Source organism: Oncorhynchus kisutch, linkage group LG10 (genome assembly GCF_002021735.2).
Source record: "Oncorhynchus kisutch isolate 150728-3 linkage group LG10, Okis_V2, whole genome shotgun sequence".
NCBI classification, from domain to species: Eukaryota; Metazoa; Chordata; class Actinopteri; order Salmoniformes; family Salmonidae; genus Oncorhynchus; species Oncorhynchus kisutch.
This window is the reverse complement of record NC_034183.2, coordinates 52,748,152-52,769,157: the sequence shown is the minus strand read 5'-3', so window position 1 is coordinate 52,769,157 and position 21,006 is coordinate 52,748,152. Positions and strand designations below refer to the sequence as shown.

General features: G+C 46.6%; 3 protein-coding genes across 4 annotated transcripts in view; 2 read left to right on the top strand and 1 right to left on the bottom strand.

Annotated features, from left to right (window-relative positions):
• The window catches only part of LOC109898399 (synaptic vesicle membrane protein VAT-1 homolog), a 42,145-nt gene extending 34,919 nt beyond the window's left edge, over positions 1 to 7,226 (top strand). Inside the window, exon 6 of the mRNA XM_020493364.2 lies at positions 1,430 to 7,226. Coding sequence (XP_020348953.2) covers positions 1,430 to 1,723 — 294 coding nt within the window. The 3' untranslated portion in view covers positions 1,724 to 7,226. The remainder of the gene's footprint in view (positions 1 to 1,429) is intronic.
• LOC109898398 (uncharacterized) lies at positions 7,020 to 13,096 on the bottom strand. The gene is made up of 6 exons (XM_020493363.2): positions 12,975 to 13,096; positions 12,030 to 12,213; positions 11,522 to 11,625; positions 8,616 to 11,414; positions 8,145 to 8,353; positions 7,020 to 7,854 (listed from the first exon to the last, which is right to left on the bottom strand). The coding sequence occupies exons 2-6, from the start codon at positions 12,211 to 12,213 to the stop codon at positions 7,749 to 7,751; spliced, it is 3,402 nt and encodes a 1,133-aa protein (XP_020348952.1). The 5' UTR covers positions 12,975 to 13,096; the 3' UTR covers positions 7,020 to 7,748.
• A 2,729-nt stretch (positions 13,097 to 15,825) lies between these two features.
• Positions 15,826 to 20,143, top strand: LOC109898397 (prohibitin-like). 2 transcript variants are annotated; one of them, XM_020493362.2, is made up of 7 exons: positions 15,826 to 16,663; positions 17,249 to 17,343; positions 17,685 to 17,846; positions 18,034 to 18,176; positions 18,326 to 18,442; positions 18,625 to 18,720; positions 18,906 to 20,143. In XM_020493362.2, exons 2-7 carry the CDS (start codon positions 17,259 to 17,261, stop codon positions 19,116 to 19,118), a joined length of 816 nt encoding a protein of 271 aa, XP_020348951.1. In that variant the 5' UTR covers positions 15,826 to 16,663; positions 17,249 to 17,258; the 3' UTR covers positions 19,119 to 20,143. The 2 variants fall into 2 exon arrangements, with proteins under 2 accessions (XP_020348951.1, XP_020348950.1); XM_020493361.2 differs by having other exon boundaries at positions 15,847 to 16,667.
• Positions 20,144 to 21,006: the final 863 nt, after the last annotated feature.

Here is a 21,006-nt window from a genome sequence, read left to right as displayed (position 1 = left end):
GAATAGAGAATAAAAACGATCTTTAAGGTCAGGGCGTGACAGCCAGTAGTTTTGAAAGTAGTGTTCACGAGTCAAAATAGGTCCCCGGAAATTGTGCACAATTGTGTACTACCATTTATCATGGTATGTTACGTCCTGAAAAAAAAAAATATATATATTAACATTTTTGGGCAATTTTTGGGCAATTCGTATGATATGTTACTACTTCCAATTCGTACAATATGTTACACATTTGTAAGTGCTTAAGATCCCGGACTGTCCATCTGAATATCACCTGAATATCACCTCTCCCTCCTTAACTCCGACATGACTCCCCCTCTTCTATGCCTGTGTGTGTGTCTCAGGGCCAAGCCTTGACAAGGCTTTGGGTTGCTAGGAGATGGCCCTCTGTTGCCGTGGCATTGGTCGTTCGGTGGTCTGCCTGCCTGCCTGTGCGGGCTGGCGTGGGTGGGGGGTAGAAGGGAGGGGTGGAGAGCAGAGGAGGCTGGTAGGATGATCTATAAGAGGATGGGCTCATTGTAATGGCTGGAATGGATTAAATGAAACGGTATCAAACACATCAAAACCATGTTGGACTCCGTTCCATGAATTCCATTCCAGCCATTACACAGAGCCCGTCCTCCTATTGCTCCTCCCACCAGCCTCCTCTGATGGAGAGACAGACGCAGACATTAGGCAGAGACGAGCGGGTCGGTATAGGTTGGGGCTGGCCTGCCTAGGATCCGCCCCTTTGCCACTATGATTGACAAGTAGGCAGGACAGGAACAAACCTATGGGTCAATCAACCCTGGGGACCGGCCTCTGACGTGACACGGTGACAGGCACCTAGGAACCAGTCAGTCGATAATGGTAATGTGACATGATCAATACATTGTCCAGCTCTCAATGAGACCCCTACATGTTATCTACATAGACAGTGTTCAACTGAAGTACTTCCAAATGGAAAATAAATGTTGAATTTAGCAATGCATTGGTAATGTTTAAACACAGAATACTGATTCATAATTCCACCCAGTTTTTCTTCGTTCTTTCTCTCGATCTACACGATTCTCCAGCTAAAGCTTTTGCTCTTGCTTTCTGTCCGTCAAGGACTGACTCGGGCTCACGTTTACGCCACCTCTCCCTCTCCATCTTTCTCCCTCTCTCTCAGCTATTAATACATCCTCCCACTAAAGTTAGTACAAACCTCACTCTCCCATGTTCTGATACTTGCCTGTAGTTTATGTTTTAAGGAGTGATAGACTGGGCAATTTATGCTTGCGGTGCCTGGCATCATCTCCTTCTAAGGGTTTGGGGAGCAATTTAGTGTGTGTGTGTGGGGGGACAAACCAGCAGTCCTGGACACATGATGATAGATGGATATCTACTCTCCCACTGTCCATCGTTCGTTCGTTCATGTCTCTCTCTCTGCCTCTGCTTCTCTATCCAGGTGGGCGATGCCATGCGGAGAATGCAGGAGAGGAACAACATCGGCAAGGTGATCCTCATCACCGAGCCTATGCCAGAGGAGGAGAAGAAAGAGGAGCCTAAGAAAGAGGAGAAGAAGGAGGACAAGAAAAAGGAGGACAAGAAGAAAGACGACAAGAAGAAAGAGGACTCCAAGAAGGAGGACAAGAAAGAAGAGAAGAAGAAGGAAGAGCCGAAGAAGGAGGAGAAAAACGAGGAGAAAAGCGAGGTGAAGAAAGAGGAGAAGAAGGAGGAGCCCAAGAAAGAGGAGAAGTGAGAGTGAGGGATTGATGGATGGATGGATAGTCAGGCAGGCAGACCATCGGGGAGCTCTTGTCCTGTGAGCAGGGGTTTGGTTTGGGAGGGGCTGACAGGGCAGGGGAAATGTGGTAGGGGAGGGAAAGGGAGGTGTAATGTGTGTGGGTTGGACTTGGGAGAGCGGGGGATGGGTGTGGGCTTTATAGACTCATTGCACAGCAGTCAATCTGTCATCCCTACCATCATCTCTCAGACCCCTCCCCAGTCCACTCTGACTGCGAATACTCAGGCCTGGGCCTATACCCACCCCTCCTCCACTCTCTCTCCTCCCCCACTCAAGCAAGGGTCACTTTATTTCTGAATCCCCAGTGCACCTTAATGACAGCCGGGCTCACAAAACAGTTCCCGCCCTCACCTCGCCACCATGGGAAAATGACCACTACTATACGCTATCCTATGACTCATGTCATAACAGTCTGAAGGTGTTGCCTGTTGAGACCCCAGAGAGAGAGAGAGACACACAGAGGGACGGTGTGGGTATAATGCCCAGGCCTGGGGCGCATCACTGTTGCCTTGACAACAATAATTCGACCCATTCCAACTCACACAGTGCCCCTCCTCCCTCCATGTCGACTCCCACTATGCTAGATTGCCCTGCGCTGACTTCCACCTGCCACCTCTCCTTCCTCTCCCTCTACTAAGTTCCCCCTACCCTCCCCCTCTCCCTATGGTATAAACCCACAGACAGACCGACAGACAGAACCACACCCACCCACCATCTCACATACGGTCCAGTGTTGTGTTATGTCACTGTGCATGAGTCAGTCAGTGTTTGCTTGTCTGTGATTGGCTATCAGCTCCCCTGGAGATGTTTGCATGGCTGTGTGATGCTTGACTCCAAAGCCAGTGGTTACAGAACTCCCCTGTCAATCACCACGACCCACTCTTTATTTAAGTATATAAAGAAAGATTAGTGGCACATCCCATAAATGCCATGACACTTCTAGTATCACACAGCTCCACCTCACAGCTGAGCCCACACTACATGTCCCATAATCCTAGAGGTGACACACTAGAGACCAGACGATAGCGTGTGACAGGATGAAGCTCCAGATAGTGAATTAATGAGCCATTTGGTCCAGTATTTGATAGGGAGGAAGAAATAAGGGCTTAGTCTTGGTGCTCTGTAGTCACTGATGTTTCTAATGAACCAACTGTTGGCAAGCAGCGCACAGTGCCAATTAGGAGAGAAAATTGTTTCTCTTCAAACAAGGGGCACAAACACACACACACACACAGGACGATGTGTTCAAAGAGGCAGTGTTGTGTAGAGACACTAAAACATTTGAATGGAGTAAGATAGAGTGAATGCTGCCCAGTTCCTTGATATCAGACCCTGTTGCTCCCCTGACATTCCATGGCATTCCACTCCTTTCACAGTGACCGCTCGCTCGCCTGTCCCTCGCCCTGATCTGGAACAGGGGAGTTTAGAAGGGTAAAAACTCCTTCTGGTGTGCATTCTCACCCATCCCTCCCCCTTCTCTCCATCTCTCTCTCTCTGTGGTCGGCATAGCAACAGGCAACAGGCTCGTCAGAGATGGCGCTGTGGTCTATTTCTCAGTCTATCTGAGTGAGTGAGTGAGTGAGTGAGTGAGTAGTAAAGTGTCTAATGAAACCCCCGGCTTTAGTACTGAAGCTGTAGTACAGAGCAGTAAAATCAGGCTAACATCCTAGTTACTACACTCTACACTACTACCCTCAGCATATTATGAGGACATTCAAGTCCCATATAGTCTGTGTGGGGGTGGCACACCTAGGGCCGCAATCAATAGTTGGCCTCTCCCATACAAATGCACTGCTGCCCCTTGTGGACATAATGTAGAACAGCAAGACTGGTTTTCCGAAGTTGATTATAGGGGACTCATTTCTATCTATAAAGCAGGGTTTTGTTTTCAACCTCCTCTAAATTATATTGAATTCATCTGATACTCAATTCTTACGTCAGAGATGAATTGTCTATAATAAACCATGGACAGAAGCTAAACCCGTTATGAGCAGGAGCCCTGCAGTACGGACTTCAAAAACACCCCACTACTATCCCATTTGGAAAGATGTGTGAATCCATGCTCTTCACACACTTGCCTGTCTGCCTGCCTGTCTGTCTGTGAAGTGTCTCAGATGGTGACTATAGTGACTTTGTAAAGAAGCTGTTGTGTTAGCATGAGTGGCCTCCCTCATGTCGTGTTGTCAGTCATTGTGTGTGAAGATGTGTGTGTCCTCAGGTCGTTTGTCAGGTTACAAAAAAAAGACTCCCACCTGCCCCTCCCCAACCCCATTACAACCTCCCCTTCCTTACACTCTTTATCTGCTTCACAGCTATCTAGCTCTCTTTCTCTCTCTCCTCCCCTTCTCTGATGAGGCCAATGTTAAGAGGACAGTTGGTATAGGTATTTTGCACTCTGCTCGCTGATCTTAATGTACTTCCAGGCATGGCAGTCCCGCTCCAGTCCCACTGTCTCTGAATCCGCTCCGCTCTTTCCCCACTCAAAGAGACCATACTGTATCTGCTGAAACTCACGGGAAGTACAGTGGAAGTGACTCTTTTGCATGCGCGCGAAACACAAGCACACATCTCCTCCTCTACCCTCTGCCAGCTTCTCCTGGGTGGCAGCTCAAATGAAAGCATTCATTCATCCAGGGCTGTGAAAGTGACGACCTGGTGTAGCGGGGACAGCACTGGGCCTGGGGACGGAGTGTGAGTGCCATGCCGGTGTGGGGAGTGACTGTGTTCTGTCAGGCTCTGGTTAGTGTTATTTTCTGATCTGCTGGGCTCCTTCTGTGAACCTGTGGACGGTGTTTCTGTTTTCTGAATGCCATGTGAGAATCTCATGCTTCAGTAAAAGGATGTTTTACTTCATGTATTTTTTTTTTAACCTGTTTTTTTGTTTTGTTTTCCAATGGGTTTAAAGTTCAAAGTTCATACTCTTTACGGTGGGACCTGCCTAACTACATTCCTTTTCAATGTGATGAGCCTTTCTGTTGGGCCTGACCATTTGTGCCAAACTGTATGTACTCCTCTGTCAATGCCTTGACTACAACGGTGCATTCAATGAAAAAGAGAAGGAAATTGTTTTGTTTCTGGGTACTTTTCCTATGACCTTGTAGAAAAACAAAAACAATCTGTGTATGATTTCTGTCCCAAATGCTTATGGGTGCTGATATAATTTTGCTACAGTTTACAAAAGGTTTTAGTCGTTTCTGATTGGTTGGGGTCTTGCTCTCATGCCTCGATCCTAACACACACATACACACACAGACACACTACCTTGTTGAGAGGCACCTCCCTCCATAGCCAAACTCCTCACAGTCCTCGCTGATCTCAGATCAGTGAAATGTGTCAACAGAGTATTATCAGGCCTCAAGACATCTACTACAACAAGGTTGACGCCCACAACAGTCGACAGGCCTATGCGTTTATAACCACACCATATAATCTCCAATCTTCCTAGAATTGCAACCAACAAAAAAAAACACACCAACAAAAATATAAATTAAACAGCCATTCAAAAATATACATGACCAGGTGATTCGTTGAATCATGGACCATTTCTTTCATCCACCTCTCTCTAGTTTAGCTTTGTGAAATGCCACCATATGCGGCTTTCCTGTTTCTCTTAGCCTGATTCCAAATGGTTTGTATGGGATAAGAGAGAGGGGGAGGTAGCAGATGTGTAGGGGGATGTCATAGCGAGGCCATATTTCACAGCTGCACAGACAGAAACCCAGCTCTATGTCTGTCCCAGGCGCAACATATCTGCCCGAAAGCCGATCCCAGTTCACATACAGTCTGTTGGTCTCAGACATTCCATTATCCTCGATTGCACCTCGAGAGCTCTTTGGTTGGAGTCAATTATTAGTTAGCCAAAGCCCCGCCCTCTTCCCTCTCCACGCACACACTCATCATACCATACACACACATCACATTAACATCTGGAATTCAATTGCATGCATCCAATGGCATGTGGTGCAGAGATTATATGTCATTTGATTCAATGTTTTTCTTCCTGTTTGATAGAACCAAAAGGTCTCTTAGATGAACTCAGCTGCAGCACACGGCTGGGTGGGTGGGTGGGTGTAGTGAGTGGCTACGGCGTGGGGTGTAACTGGGTGTCCGAGAGGACAGGATGAATCTGATGTTGGCTGTGCCTGAGCCCTAACCCACTCCTCCCAATCCCTAGCGCCCGATTGCTTTTCCAGCTTGGTGTATCTACGCTGTGTGTCAGCTTGAATCGCTTTCCCAGCCAGACGCACATTCTTATGCAAGAGCTCTAAAACCAGAGACGATCCTTCAAGAAACTAGGGCGTTTCATGCATTGGAAAACATCCCAGCTCCCAGCTATATTGTTCCAGATAACAGGTTCCTTTTGATTGGCAGTCTTAATGTCACTGTTTCACATGGTTTCTCACAGGTCATTCCAAACAGCTTCCCTTACTCTTGATTTGAGTACATCTGTTGTTCGTTTTTCTCTCTCTCTCTCTCACACACACTATATTGTCCTCCTTTCCAGTCTTGTGTCAATCGCAGTGCTTGGTGGAGTGTATTCCTAGTTAGAAAGATAATCCCAGTCTGGAGATTATTACCACATCCAGAGGCGTACAGCCCCCAACCCATCCACCCCACACACACACCCTTTCCCTAAAAGAAAACCACCCAACGTCTTCTGGCCGTCTCTGGCTCCTCATTAGCAATCACTATAAACTGTCGCCATGTGCCAACTACCAACATATTCTACGACTCTATAGAAACGCTGTGAGTGTCTGGTGCATTTGGCTAGGCTTGTTACGATATGTATGGCCACTAGGATCTGTGTGTAGGTGACCCGGGAAACAAAGGCATGTGTGTATAGTTCATTATTCCTTCCACTGTATAGTTTAGTATAGTTTAGTGGCTCTGTGCAGAGGGAGTGCCTTTCCACCCCCATCATCATGGTGCCAACAGCAGCCAAATCACTGCACCTATACCTGCTCCCGCCCCCCACCCCCTCGCCTCTCCTCACTGCACCCATACCCCCTCCTCTTCCCCTATCTGACACTGTCAAGTCAGCCTCATAACCAGATGTACATGAACCCGTCTACGGGAAAGCTTCAGAAAAACAGGTCCATTGTCACTTCCCCGTCCAAACAGCTGTTTCCACACACGGTTTACTGTGAGACAGCCATTCTGCCTACACGTTGATTTGTTTGTTAGGTTTTGGTTCCTTCGGTCTGTGGTGTTGTTTTCCACTCTTCTACTAAGTTGTCTCCACTTTTTTTTTATATATATTTTTTAAAACCCTTTGAATTGATGCTGCTTCTGTGCTTGACTGGGATTCACTGCGTACGTGGGTGCCATGCTGTCCACAGCAATGGGCTCTAGAGCTTGTAACGCTTCAATGTGTAATGTTACCATATGCCTTACATGTTTTCCAGGACTAATAAAAAAAGCATAACGGGAAGGAGAGAAAAAAGACCCGACCCTCGGAGCTGTGGCTTTGTTTACTGCGTTATTAGGATGTTACTGCGAGGGAACAATGTTTAACCGCAATGACTTTATATTTTATGGCTCAGGTATTTGAGTGTGTGTACATGACGAACGGGGATGCTTTATCAGCGGCGGGGGTACAGAAAAGATACGGACGCTACTCGGTTACAGTAAGATAAAGACGGAATGCTCGATGTCAGAACACAGTACAGGTCAAATGAACAATAGCTGCCAGGACTTTGTATTGGTCCAATGACAAATAGTAGCTCAAACACTTTTGTGTCACTATCATCCGTAAAATATCTGTGGAAATCAATTGGTCCCGATTATGCATGAACAACAGTACAACTACAAAACTCTTAAGAACCGAAAGGACTTCTCTCGTTGGCTTATTACTATACAGACTCACACAAGCGTTCAACATTTCTTGGGAGTCTCGGGACAAGATACAGACAGATTCAATCCTTACAACATCCGAGAGAAACAAACACCTTGATAAAAAACATAGATAAGACTATCCTTGTCAGGTTTTGTTTTGGTCTTGAGACTTGGCAGGGGCCTCCTCAATCCCATGAGTCCTCAGTACTTCAGACAGTCGACTCAGATAGGTGGAGTCTGGATAACCATTCCTGTGTAGACACAAAATTACATTATGGTGTATATCTCAAATGGCACCCTAATCCTACATAGTGCACTGCTTTTGACCAGAGCGCTATAGGGCTTTCCTTACATAGGTTACATCCTAAATGGCACCATACTCCCAAAAGTAGTGACCTATTAAAAGGGAATAGGGTGGCATTTGGGACACACACTAGGTAATAAAATGACCAGCACATAACATTGACCCCTGACTTTCTGCTCTTTACTGTTGCTATTTCAGTCGAGAGCCACTAATGGGTACTGTGACTCCAGTACTCACCCAGACTTGCCCCCATGCAGGCTGGTCTTGTGGGGGATGCTGTCCCAGCTGACCATGGCCCCTGGCTCCCTGCCCGTCACAGTGAAGGTGAGGCCTAGCCTGAAGGCTTTCTCCAGCCGCGGTAGGAGTTTCCTGGTCCTCTCACATAGGGGAAGGTAGGCCTCAAATACTCCCCCCCGAAACGCAGAGCCAGGCGTGGGGTGGCCCCTCTACAACAAGAGAGGGAAATGTGGCAGATAATGGGGTGTGTTCCAGATTGTAAGCGCCACAAGACAGTTTTAGGAGTTAAACATGACAGAACTTAAAAATGCAAAGCAAGCAATTACTGACAAGGAATACTTAAGACTTAACATGTTAATATAAGCTGATTTAATAATGCCAAGAGTGCATTTGGACAGTTGACATGACACGTTTAAAATGTCAACTGTAATTGGCCCATCAGATAGCCTGGTAGAGAAGTCTTGCCCTTACCCCCTGAATGCCATCTGGGATGCAGTATGTGATCTTAACGACGGCGTCTCTGCCATGGCCTGGCAGGTTGAACGGCATCTCAGAGTAGCTCATGTTACCCTGGACGCCCTGTGGAACTGCCACCTCAGCCTTGGGGCAAACCCTGCATTGGACGTGGACTTTGAGAAGGCACTGTGGGCACAGGGTCACCCCACACCCTGTCCTCTTCACTGACGCCCCACTCTCCCCACACACACAGATCTGTGTCCGTGCCGCAGACAGACTAGACCTTCCTGGGCCGTGACGTGTCAGAGCTGACCCTGACCTCTCCTGGTTCTCTGCTCCACTAGACTGTCTGTTGTTGTCCTTCTGGGTCACTCTGGACCTCAGGTTGCTTTCTTTTGGGGGCGTGACCATGTCTTGATTGGTACCACCACCATTAACTACTCCCGGCCTTCCTCCGTTGCCTATCGCTGAATGGCTGAGAAATGTGTCAGTCTTGCTCCCGTCTGCCTCCATGGTCCCGCCCCTCTCCACTTTCTCCTTTATGACAGGGTCTTTCCTCGCTGGTGATTGGCTAACAACTGTGTTCTTGTGTTCTGATTCGCTGTTCCTCATCCTCTTGGATGAATCACTCCTCTGGATGTTTTTCTTCTCCCTGTTGGCACCAGGACCCTCCCCTCCCCCTCTCTGAGTCTCAGACATCCGCTGAGGGCTATTGGTCTGAAACTGTGTGGAGTTCTGGACCCCATTCCCTTGAAATGGACTGGACTGATTCAAAGTGGTGGTAGAGGGGACCGAGAAGTCCTCTTGTCCCCCCCCCTGGCCTGTCTCTCCAGGGAACACCTCCCTCAGTGCTGCCCCCACTTGAGAGCACAGCTGCTTGGGGCCGATCAGAAACACGCTATCTCTCATTGTCTGGATGGAGACCTTCTTGAACCGTTGCCTCACCTCAGCACAGCACACCTCTAAAGTCTCATCTGCTGGGTCAGACACGCCTAACTCAGCCAGAGGCAACTCCTGCAAACAGAAGTCTGTCTTCACCATGGCAACCAGCCTCTGCATCTCCAACTGACAGGTGCTCACCACAGATGACTCCGCCCCCATAAGGATGACAGTGATGTCACTGCTTTTGTCTGATTGGCTCTCCCTCATCTGCAGGTCAGAGGTCATGTCCTGTATACGGGTGGCGTAGGCCTCCTTCATGTAATTCCATATCACCATGGAGATGGTTAGCTCTGCACTGTAGGCATTTCTCCTGTCCAAGCTATTGGACCGCCTGGCTCTGGTTGTGGCTTTCTCAGCCTCACTCTGTCCTGGGTCCTGGACCTTGGACCTGGCCCGACCCGAGAAACTACTGGCCCGTTTTAGGGTGGATCCTGACCCGGAGGTTGAGATGGTGGTGGGGATGGTGCTGCCCCCTGACAAGGTGTTCAGAGTTGAAGTGAATGGGGCTGTCTCACCCTGCTGCCCAACGTGTGTTGGTATTGAGCTCAGGAAGAGTCCATTCTCCATAGAGGGGGTGAACAGGGGTTCACCTCTCCTGAACAGTATATCATCTCCACTACTCTGTGTACCTGGCCTGGAGAGTCCCCCAACACCTGACCCTGCTCTGTCTGAGCCAAACAGGTCATGGCCTAACATGGGTCCAAGGCCCGGTCGTATACTTGGAGATGTGTCCCCTACCGTCACTGTGTCCCTAGGTCTGGTCCCTAGCCCAGCCGGCCCTAATGCCTTGAAGCGGGGGGCAAACTTATACCCTCGGGCCCCGTCCGTCCTCCTCTCCGTCTCATATTGCTTCAGCAGCTTATCTACCCTGGCGTCCAGGGGTGTTCCTGCTGTGGAGGAGAGAGTGGGTGTGAGTCTCTCCTCTTCCCCTGGCTTGGAGGAACCAGATGTGGATGAGGGAGATGGTAACAAGCTGGCTACATCCTCCACCGCCTCCTCTCTCTCCCCCAGAAGGAGGACCTGTTTGGCTTCGGACACATCGCTGCTGTTGCCAACTAAGTAGATGTTCCGGTCATCCTCACTGAACAGCAACTTGGGCAGCCTGACCCGCAGGCCCTCCATGGCCCTGGACAGGCCTCCCCTGGGCGAGAGGACGCTCTTGGGCAGCTGGGCTCGCCGGAGCCTGGCCTCGTTCTCCTGATAGAGCCTGCTCAGGTCCCCACGAGCCCCCCTCAGACGCTCCAGCTCCTGCCCAATGTCCCCCACCCCGGGGACTCTCTGTAGGAACAGGGTGGTCACTCCCTCTGCGGTCACGTCCACCACCTCTACCCCATGCTGGGTGAGGATCTCCTGGTACTCCTCTCCACACTGCCTCTGCAGGTAGTGGAACAAGTCTGCATCCATGATCAGGGAGAGGTCCTCTTCCACCATGGGGGGTTCCTCAGACAGACACAGACCCACAGCACCCCCCTCTGCCTGGGCTGTCCCCTCCCACACACAGCCCTGACCTCCAGACATAAAGTCCCTATGTGGACCTGAGCCTAGATCACTCTGCTCATCACCTCTCCTGTGATGGTCTGTCGCCTCCTGGGTATGAGTCCTCTTCGCTTGGCCCCTAGTGCCTCTAGTAAGGACTCCCAGAACACCATTGGCCACAGGTGGGGTTGTATCTATGGAGGCCAGGACCGCAGGGAGCCCCAGTATTTGGGCCAGTGCAGCCTGAACCTGGGAGTAGAGGCCCTGCAAGGTGCAGAGCTGCTCTGGGTTGTTATAGTGGATCTGAACATCATGACTCCTGTCAAGGCTGGTCAATGCTGCCTTTCCTCCAGGTAGCTGGCTGTAATCCACAGTAACAGACATGCTCAAGATGACCTGAACGGGAGAGGGGGCAAAAGAGGGAGAGCATGTAAGTCTAAACAAAATGTGTGGCCTTTTTTTTTTATATATTATTTTTTACAAATACCGTCTCAACAACATACCTTATTTGGGTCCAGGTCTTTGTGAGGTTCACTCAAGGTGAGTTCATACTTCTTCCCGTCCACCATCAGAATGTGTCGGCCATGTTGAAGCACACTCCTTGCCACTGTGCGGGGTTACCAGAGTACAAGAGCTAGATCAATCTCAGTCAGAGAAACACCCTTACTAAGCACTCCTGCCCCTGGCCTCTCCTTGAAATGTATGCCAGCACCCAAGCCCACAGTTAATCGATGGTGACAGGCCACGAAGCATAATACCTTGCATTTCACAGTTGATTTGCAAATGGATGCAAAATGACGTTTAAAAAGAGTGGCTATGGTCAACGAGCCAGATGGAAATCTACTGAGAAGGAACTTAGCAGTGGCGACGATGTACGGTAGTTGTTACTTTATGACTCTACGTTATGGTGAAATAGTCCATTTATCACCATCAAGTCTCCAGTCTCCTGATCTCACCAGCCCTCCCCTCCCAGGAGCCTCAGACACATTATATGCACACACACACACACACCTCCAATGTCCTCAAAGGTGATGAGGGCAGAGACGGGTGTTGCCTTGACAATGGTGACAGATGCTATTTCCCCTCCTCCATTCCTGGCCCTCAGGAAGTAGATGTACAGCTTGTCTGTCAGCCGGTCCTCCTTTATATCAGTGGGCAGGCCACTCACCCTTACTGTCCTGCACTGCTCCGCCATCTGCTGGGCAAAACCGGGTTACTGACATACAGGAGGCATACATAGGTGGGTATAGCAAGCCAAGTCTCCCTTCAACCAAAACCACTGATCGTGAATTGTCAATACATTTGTCATTGCCATGTAATAGGCCAACATAACACTTTTTTTAAATGACTATTTTTTGGGCCTTCCTATGACACTGCCTAGTATATACAGTTGAAGTCGGAAGTTTACATACACTTAGGTTGGGGGGTTATCTGGATATTTAATTAAATGACACCCTATACTGGGCGTTGCCACGAAACTTCATCAACATAATCAACAGAAACGTTGTTTTATTAAACTGCTCTGTCAACGGAGGTCATTGCTATGGAAACAGCTTGAGATACCGTTGATGTTGATAGTATACTGTGAAGAGAGATGTGCGAACTGTTCACATGGCAAGCGCACTGACTGCCTGAGGTTAAAGTAGGGTCCACAAAGAACAATCGACCAGTAGGCACAGTATTGCTCTATGTAGGCACAGTATGCTTCAAATCACTTTCATCCACTGTTTCAGAAATACATTCCCTTCCCCGCTCTATAAAAGAGACCATCACTTTTACCATCAGATCACAACATCTGTGAAAATCAAAGGAATGGGTAAGTGTGACCACGGAGACTGGGAAAATGAAACTTCAAGGAAGTGCACAAATCCAACGACACAATCGAAAATGACCTCAAAGTAGAGCTCTTCGAGGCATTGCTTTTTTCCACAACGATATCAACGCAAATATCCTTACCTTAACTTTTTTAGAAGCCTCTCATAGCTCTCCTCTCGCACCAAAGACGTGGACGTACTTCACTTACATGTTGTTCAAAACATGGATGGAAAGTGAAACCGTGAAGTAGGAACTGGGGAGTTAAGATTGTTGTTGTTCTTCATTGCAAACGCCAGGGGGCGAACATAAGGCCAGGTTCACATGTCCAAAAATTAATCAATGCATTGGTCAATTGAAAACCTAGATTAGAATTGTCCAGTAATGAGATACATTTGTCTTTCAACAAACCGTGTGTGTGTGTGTGTGTGTGTGTGTGTGTGTGTGTGTGTGTGTGTGTGTGTGTGTGTGTGTGTGTGTGTGTGTGTGTGTGTGTGTGTGTGTGTGTGTGTGTGTGTGTGTGTGTGTGGACATGGACGTGTTTAACTATTACTTGTGAGGACCAGAAGTCTCGACAAGAATAATAAATGAACCAACATTTGACCAACTGGGGACATTTTGTTGTTCCCCACAAGGTCAAATGCAATTTCTAAGGGGTTTAGGGGTTAAGGTTAGAATTAGTGTTAGGGTGAGAATTAGGTTAAGGGTTGGGGTTAGGAGCTAAAGTTACGGTTAAGGTTAGGTTTTCAGGTTAAGGTTAGGGTTAGGGTTAGGACGGCGCACAATTGGCCCAGCCTCGTCCGGGTTAGGGGAGGGTTTGGCAGGGGTAAGCCATCATTGTAAATAAGAATTTGTTCTTAATTTGTTCTTAACTGACTTGCCTAGTTAAATAAAGGTTAAATAAAAAATAAAAAGGGTACAGGTTAGGGTTAGAATTTTGAATAGGACTGAATTATGTGTCCCCACAAGGTTAGTTGTACAAATCAAATTGTATTTGCGCCGAATACAACCTTACCGTGAAATGCTTACTTACAAGCCCTTAACCAACAATGCAGTTCAAGAGATAGAGTTTACTATTTACTAAATAAACTGAAGTAAAACTTTTTTTTTTAAGTAACAAAAGAAAATGACACAACAATAACGAGGCTATATACAGGGGATACAGGTACCGAGTCAATATGCGGGGGTACAGATTAGTCGAGGTAATTTGTAAAGGGACTATGCATAGATAATAAACAGTGAGTAGCAGCAGTGTGAAATCAAAGGGGGGGCTCAATGTAATAGTCCGGGTGGCCATTTGATTAATTGTTCAGCAGACTTATGGCTTGGGGGTAGAAGCTGTTAAGGAGCCTTTTGGTCCTAGACTAGCCACTCCGGTAACGCTTGCCATGCGGAAGCAGAGAGAACAGTCTATTACTAGGGTGACTGGAGTCTTTGACTATTTTTTGGGCCTTCCTATGACACTGCCTAGTATATACAGTTGAAGTCGGAAGTTTACATACACTTAGGTTGGAGTCAATTAAACTAGTTTTTCAACCACTCCACAAATATCTTGTTAACAAACTATAGTTTTGGTAAGTCGGTTAGGACATCTACTTTACGCATGACACAAGTCATTTTTCCAACAATTGTTTACAGACAGATTATTTCACTTATAATTCACTGTATCACAATTCCAATGGTTCAGAGGTTTACATACACTAAGTTGACTGTGTCTTAAACAGCTTGGAAAATTCCATAAAATTATGTCATGGCTTTAGGAGGTGTACCTGTGGATGTATTTCAAGGCCTACCTTCAAACTCATTGCCTCTTCGCTTGACATCATGGGAAAATCAAAGGAAATCAGCCAAGACCTCCGAAAAAATATTGTAGACCTCCACAAGTCTGGCTCATCCTTGGGAGCAATTTCCAAACGCCTGAAGGTACCACGTTCATCTGTACAAACAATAGTATGCAGGTATAAACACCTTGGTCTGATGAAACACAAATAGAACTGTTTGGCCATAATGGCCATCGTTATGTTTGGAGGAAAAGGGGGAGGCTTGCAAGCTGAAGAACATCATCCCAACCGTGAAGCACGGGGGTGGCAGCATCATGTTGTGGGGGTGTTTTGCTGCAGGAGGGACTGGTGCACTGGAGGAGGGACTGGAGTGGCCATCACAAAGCCCTGACTTCAATCCTATAGAAATGTTGTGGGCAGAACTGAAAACGCGTGTGTGAACAAGGAGGCCTACAAACCTGACTCAGTTACACCAGCTCTGTCAGGAGGAATGGGCCAAAATTTCCCCAACTTATTGTGGTAAGCTTGTGGAAGGCTACCCGAAACATTTGACCCAAGTTAAAGAATTTAAAGGCAATGCTACCAAATACTAATTGAGTGTAACTTCTGACCCACTGGGAATGTAATGTAAGAAATAAAAGCTGAAATAAATCATTCTCTCTACTATTATTCTGACATTTCAGGCCTTCTGAAACTTCAACTGTAGGTCCTGGAGGTCAGGAAGCTTGGCCCCAGTGATGTACTGGGCTGTACGCACCACCCTCTGTAGCGCCTAGATGCCGGCTGCGATGCAACTGGTCAGGATGACTTTTTGAGGATCTGGGGACCCATGCCAAATGTTTTCAGTCTCCTGAGGGGGGAAAGGTGTTGTCGTGCCCTCTTCACAAGACTGTGTGTGTGTGTGTGTGTGTGTGTGTGTGTGTGTGCGTGTGTGTGTGTGTGTGTGTGTGTGTGTGTGAAACCAGCCACTGAACGTTCTGAAATGATACACAGTATTTCAACTTTATTTTCATAATATGTCTCACTAACTGAAGAAGAAACAGTCAAACATATGGCATTATTGTGGCCTAGGCATTATTCTCGCCAAAGAGATGATTAATTCAACCAAAGACAGTACAGTTTGAAGATTAAACTGCTGAAACTGCTTCTCCAATAGAAATCCCCGATCACACTTGTCGGCGATGTCATGGCGACAATGGCCTACAAGCTCATGCGCAGAAACACGTCATCGCGTCTAAAGGGTTGTTTAGTGCTGAACTGCAGTTGTGTATTCCGTCAAATCAAAGGCACGATATAAAGTTGTTTTTGACGAACATAAAAACGTGTTAGTTTGTCAGTCTCACGAAGTTGGAGTAATACGATTTTGGCTCAAAGATTGTGCCTTTATATTTTGGGAAAACTAACGAATAATTTTTCACTTCTCAAAACCCAAACCCTGGCCCGGGTATGGTCTGTTTCGCAATCGTTCCTGGATGTCTTGCGATGTTGCACTTTATGGTTAGGGTTTAAAAACTCTGTGATTCAACCCTTCTCAAATGACAAAAAATATATAATTATCGTTATAAACTGGGTGGTTCGAGCCCTGAATGCTGATTGGCTGACGTATACCATGCGTATGACAAAACATGCATTTTTACTGCTCTAATTACGTTGGTAACTAGTTCATAATAGCAACAAGGCACCTCGGCAGTTTGTGGTATATGGCCAACACAATGCGGCTAAGGACTGTATCCAGGCATACCGCGTTGCCACTAAGAACATCCCATAGCGGTGGTATATTGGCTATATACACCACACCCCCTTCGTGCCTTATTGCTTAATTATATCATAATATTACTATTATCATAGTTGGTGAACTTCAGCAACCAGAATGCTCCGCGATATTCTCACTAGCCAATGAATTGCATCGATAAACAAGTCCCGGAGCACTACTTATCCAATCAGAGAGGAGTTTGTTACAAGTTGATGCCCATGCTGTGTAGAAGAAGAAAAAAAACATCATGCGTTCTAACGTCGGCTCCGGTGGAGGTCATAGACAGAACTGACAAAACAGTAGGTGAGTGCTAATTTAATTCGTTCTGACCTTATACATGTATAAATATATAATTAACAAAGCTCCCTTAATAGTCAGATATTGGTATTGTAATGCTGTGTGACTGGTTGTGTTGGTAATTATTCAGTAAACCGGGAAGGTACGCATTGAGTAACATGGACACGAGCGACCAATTTGCAAGTTCATGTCGCTGCGTGAGCATGTAGCTACAGATCGTCATGATAGTGTTTGTTACCCTGATCTAGAGCTATCGCTAGGCATGACATGTCCAGGTGCGACATTGTGTGACAAATGGTTCAATTCTCATAGCTAGTTAAATGTTAGTCGTTCTTGTTGCAAAGTCTGCTTGCTTGGCTAGCTAGTGTGGCTAATGGCTAATTGGCATCATTGACAGACCAATGCCATCAAGTCAGAAGGGACTAATTTAGAGCTCTGGAAAAACGAACAACACTTTCATTTGGATAGCTTTAGGAGCTACTTACCTACATGTAGATGTATAATACCACCACATGCTCAAATATATCATTAAGATCTAGAATTCTATCTGGTGAGCTCCAATAGAACGTATCTTTTTTTTCCCCCAGGGCTACAGACATGGCGAAACTATTTGAATCCATCGGGAAGTTGGGGCTGGCCCTCGCCGTTGGTGGAGGTGTTGTGAACTCGGCCCTCTTCAATGGTGAGACAGGGAGCTCTGTAAATTGATCATTTGATGTGTAACCTTTATTTAACTACGCAAGTCAGTTATGAACAAATTCTTATATGTGGGTTAACTGCCGTGTTCAGGGGCAGTACGACAGATTTTTAGCCTGTCAGCTCTGGGTTTTTGATCCAGCAGCCTTTTGGTTACTGGCCCAACGATCTAAACACTAGGCTACCTGCCGCCCGAAAGGGCTCTTGATATCATGGTAACACTTGGATGCAATACTAAAAAATTTACAAATGACATGAGGCTTTAAAGTTGTGAGTTCCATAACACTACCAACCTGAATTGTGCTAATATTTCTTCACGTGTTTCAGTTGACGCAGGTCATCGGGCAGTTATATTTGACAGGTTCCGGGGAGTGCAAGATGCTGTAGTTGGCGAGGGAACCCACTTCCTCATTCCCTGGGTACAGAAGCCTATCATCTTTGACTGCCGTTCACGTCCGCGCAACGTGCCTGTCATCACAGGCAGCAAAGGTAACTAACATGAGTCACGAGGACAGGCACAATCGCTTTCACACTTAGTCTTTCTCTGGCATAGTAAAAGCTTTTACCTACCGATCCTTCTGTCGTTTCATTTCAAGCTCTATCAATAATGTTTTCCTTTTTACGTCAACTGTCGTCTTGCAGTTTTTTTTGTAATGTTTTAAACCCCCACCCCCAGATCTGCAGAATGTGAATATCACACTGCGTATCCTCTTCCGGCCGGTGACTAGCCAGCTCCCACGCATCTTCACCAGCATCGGAGAAGACTACGACGAGAGGGTACTGCCATCCATCACCACAGAGGTCCTCAAGTCCGTGGTGGTGAGTGTTAGACTAATGCCACATTTCCTTTATGGTTTTACCCTGGAGTTTTGGGTAAAAAGACTCCTGGCTGAGTGGCATTGGGTTGCAGTGAAGTCTACACTATCCTGTTATTTCTTTGCGTGTTTATATGGGTGTGTACCTCACAGGCTCGGTTTGATGCCGGTGAGCTCATCACCCAGAGAGAGCTGGTGTCCCGGCAGGTCAGTGACGACCTGACAGAAAGAGCCAACACCTTCGGCCTCATCCTGGATGACGTCTCACTGGTGAGCTGTTTAAAGGGATGTTGCATAACACTACCTTGTGAGAACAATATTTTTCTGCCCAAATGTTTCATTTCACTATTTTAATGAGTAAGGAAGCAACAGTGTGTTTACTCAGTGGGTCTGGTCATCACTTGTACATGTTCTGTGGTTTTTAATTGAAGACGTCGTTCCTTCTTCCTCAGACACACTTGACGTTCGGTAAGGAGTTCACAGAGGCTGTTGAGATGAAGCAGGTGGCTCAGCAGGAGGCCGAGAGGGCCAGGTTTGTCGTGGAGAAGGTAAAAAGGAGAAAGGGTTTGTTTGAGACATTGACAGAGATTTATTCTGTAAGGTGATAAGAATGATGAACGTGCATTTAATTCACTAAGCTGGAAGTGACCCGAAACAACCAAAGGATTCTGACGTTGCACACCTTCATAAAGGATGAATAGAAGTAAAGTGTGTTTCTTCTCTACTTCCCCAGGCCGAGCAACAGAAACAGGCAGCCATCATCTCAGCAGAGGGTGACTCCCAGGCCGCCCTGCTCATTGCTAACTCTCTGCAGGAGGCTGGAGATGGCCTGGTAGAGCTGCGTAAGCTGGAGGCTGCTGAGGACATCGCCTTCCAGCTGTCCCGCTCCCGCAACGTCACCTACCTGCCTGCCGGCCAGGGCACACTCCTGCAGCTGCCCCAGTGAGACCCACACCCTGACCTAACCGCCCCTCCCTGTGACCAGCAAATGCATGGGCCGTGGAGGGAATGTGGGGCGAGGGGAATGGGCGTCCACCTTTACACACTTTCCTCCCACTAACTATGGACTGGTGATAATTTCAGCTTCTGAGTGTGGTAAAGTTCTGCTGTTTGGTCAGTGTGTGGGGGAGGAGGGAGCCTGAGGCTTGATCTATGGTAAACTACATATAGTAAGTTCTGTCAAAAAAAACAAAATTGGTGATGCAGTAAATTATATTGGATTTGTCTAGCAAATTCAGCGCAGTGACCGAGGGGCCTGTGATATGACGAAGTTGTAATTGTTAATTTAGGGAAAGGGCTGTTTGGAATATCATGAGAGAGAGATGGAACATTTTAGCCCTATTGTAACCACCACAGCAATCACAATTACTGGGGATTTATTGATCTGAGAGGACACGCTATTTAATCAACTGGATTTACATTCATCTCAGTCAATCAAACTTCCCTGGGTGAATAAGATCCTGCTACTATACACCAAAGTAGTGTGGGATCCAAAGCACCCTTGTTTTCCCACTCATAACTTTAAATGACCTACAAACAAATGATCTGAACTAATCTATCCAGAGCCATATATTGTAAATATGACTCTGAATTTACCCATCCCTTTGACTGTCTATTGTGTAGAGATGGCCTGTCAAATGTCCTCTCACAAGCTAGCTTTCCTAAAATCCTCCCAGTTTGATTGCCATGGCATCCCAGTGCTGCACTCCCCTCTACTTGATTGGATCCTCTACAGAATCATCTTTGGTTTACCAGCACGCTGTCCACACCACCTCATCCATGGTCCTCAGTGACATGGCCCTCCTAGCCCAGTGGTATGAAACGTGCCTGTAAGATGGTCAAGGGTTGCATCCTTCCCTCGTTCTTTTAAAGTATGTCGTTGTGTCTTTATTTTGGAGGGAGGATATGCAAGCCACCGCATTCCACTCAATGTCTCAACTTAACAATAAAATTATTTCTACAGCAACGTGACAGCTCTTTTGTGTGTGTGTACCAAGTCTGTGACACGGTTGTTATGGTTCTCATTTGTAGCTACAAGAGTGCTCTGTAAAAGTATTGTGAGTTTTGCATCCAATTTCTGAATACCTGTACTTGAGAGTATGAATATAAAATGTAGACCAGCTTTAACTTCTGTCTGCCATTGTAAGTTCTGTATAAAGGACTCCCTAAGCATCTGTTTTTGAGGTATACATTGAGGCAGAGAACAGAAACATTATTAGGCTACCATTGCATAAATACAATGTAGTTTATACACTAATAACTAAAGTAGTGGTAGCCAGTTTTAGGTTTATATTTCTGTTACATATCAGATGTTTTTGTTATTGCCTTTCACCTCCTAGCCTAACAACGTGATAGGTTGTGGACATTTTAGCACACATTTGCATAATGGGAGTTTTTTTTATAACGGTACGTCACTGTCTCGTTTACACGATGTATGATATCCTGTTTTTTTTTTTACAGTCATAGTTGTGGGCACTTCAGTAAATATTAAAGTATAATTAACTTATTCGTATGTCCGTAATTGGCATACTTCAAATGACAATTACACATTTCAGTACCTAGGTCAGAGGGGAAAGTTGCTTAATATACAGTTGCACATTATTACACATTTCATTTTAGAAGGGTAGTTACAGACGAACGGAGCAGTCTTAATCTACTGTGTTTGGTTAGTACATCCGTCCTTACATGCTTCTATGTCCAGGAAATGGGCTATGGAAAAAATTTATCAGGTGAAATACTGTATCCAACAGAAATCTCCGACATCTGGGCATTGCCATTTAGATGAACATTTCATGCAGTACGCCTTTTCCAGTAACTGATTCCGTGTCTATTCC

Coding starts and splice junctions, on each gene's coding strand:
- LOC109898398 (XM_020493363.2), bottom strand. CDS start 12,213: ATGGCGGAGCAGTGCAGGACAGTAAGGGTGAGTGGCCTGCCCACTGAT. Junction 11,626..12,029: donor CACCTTTGAGGACATTGGAG/GTGTGTGTGTGT, acceptor AACCCCGCACAG/TGGCAAGGAGTGTGCTTCAA. Junction 7,855..8,144: donor CTGCATGGGGGCAAGTCTGG/GTGAGTACTGGA, acceptor GTGTCTACACAG/GAATGGTTATCCAGACTCCA.
- LOC109898397 (XM_020493362.2), top strand. CDS start 17,259: ATGGCGAAACTATTTGAATCCATCGGGAAGTTGGGGCTGGCCCTCGCC. Junction 17,344..17,684: donor GAACTCGGCCCTCTTCAATG/GTGAGACAGGGA, acceptor CACGTGTTTCAG/TTGACGCAGGTCATCGGGCA. Junction 17,847..18,033: donor TGTCATCACAGGCAGCAAAG/GTAACTAACATG, acceptor CCCCACCCCCAG/ATCTGCAGAATGTGAATATC.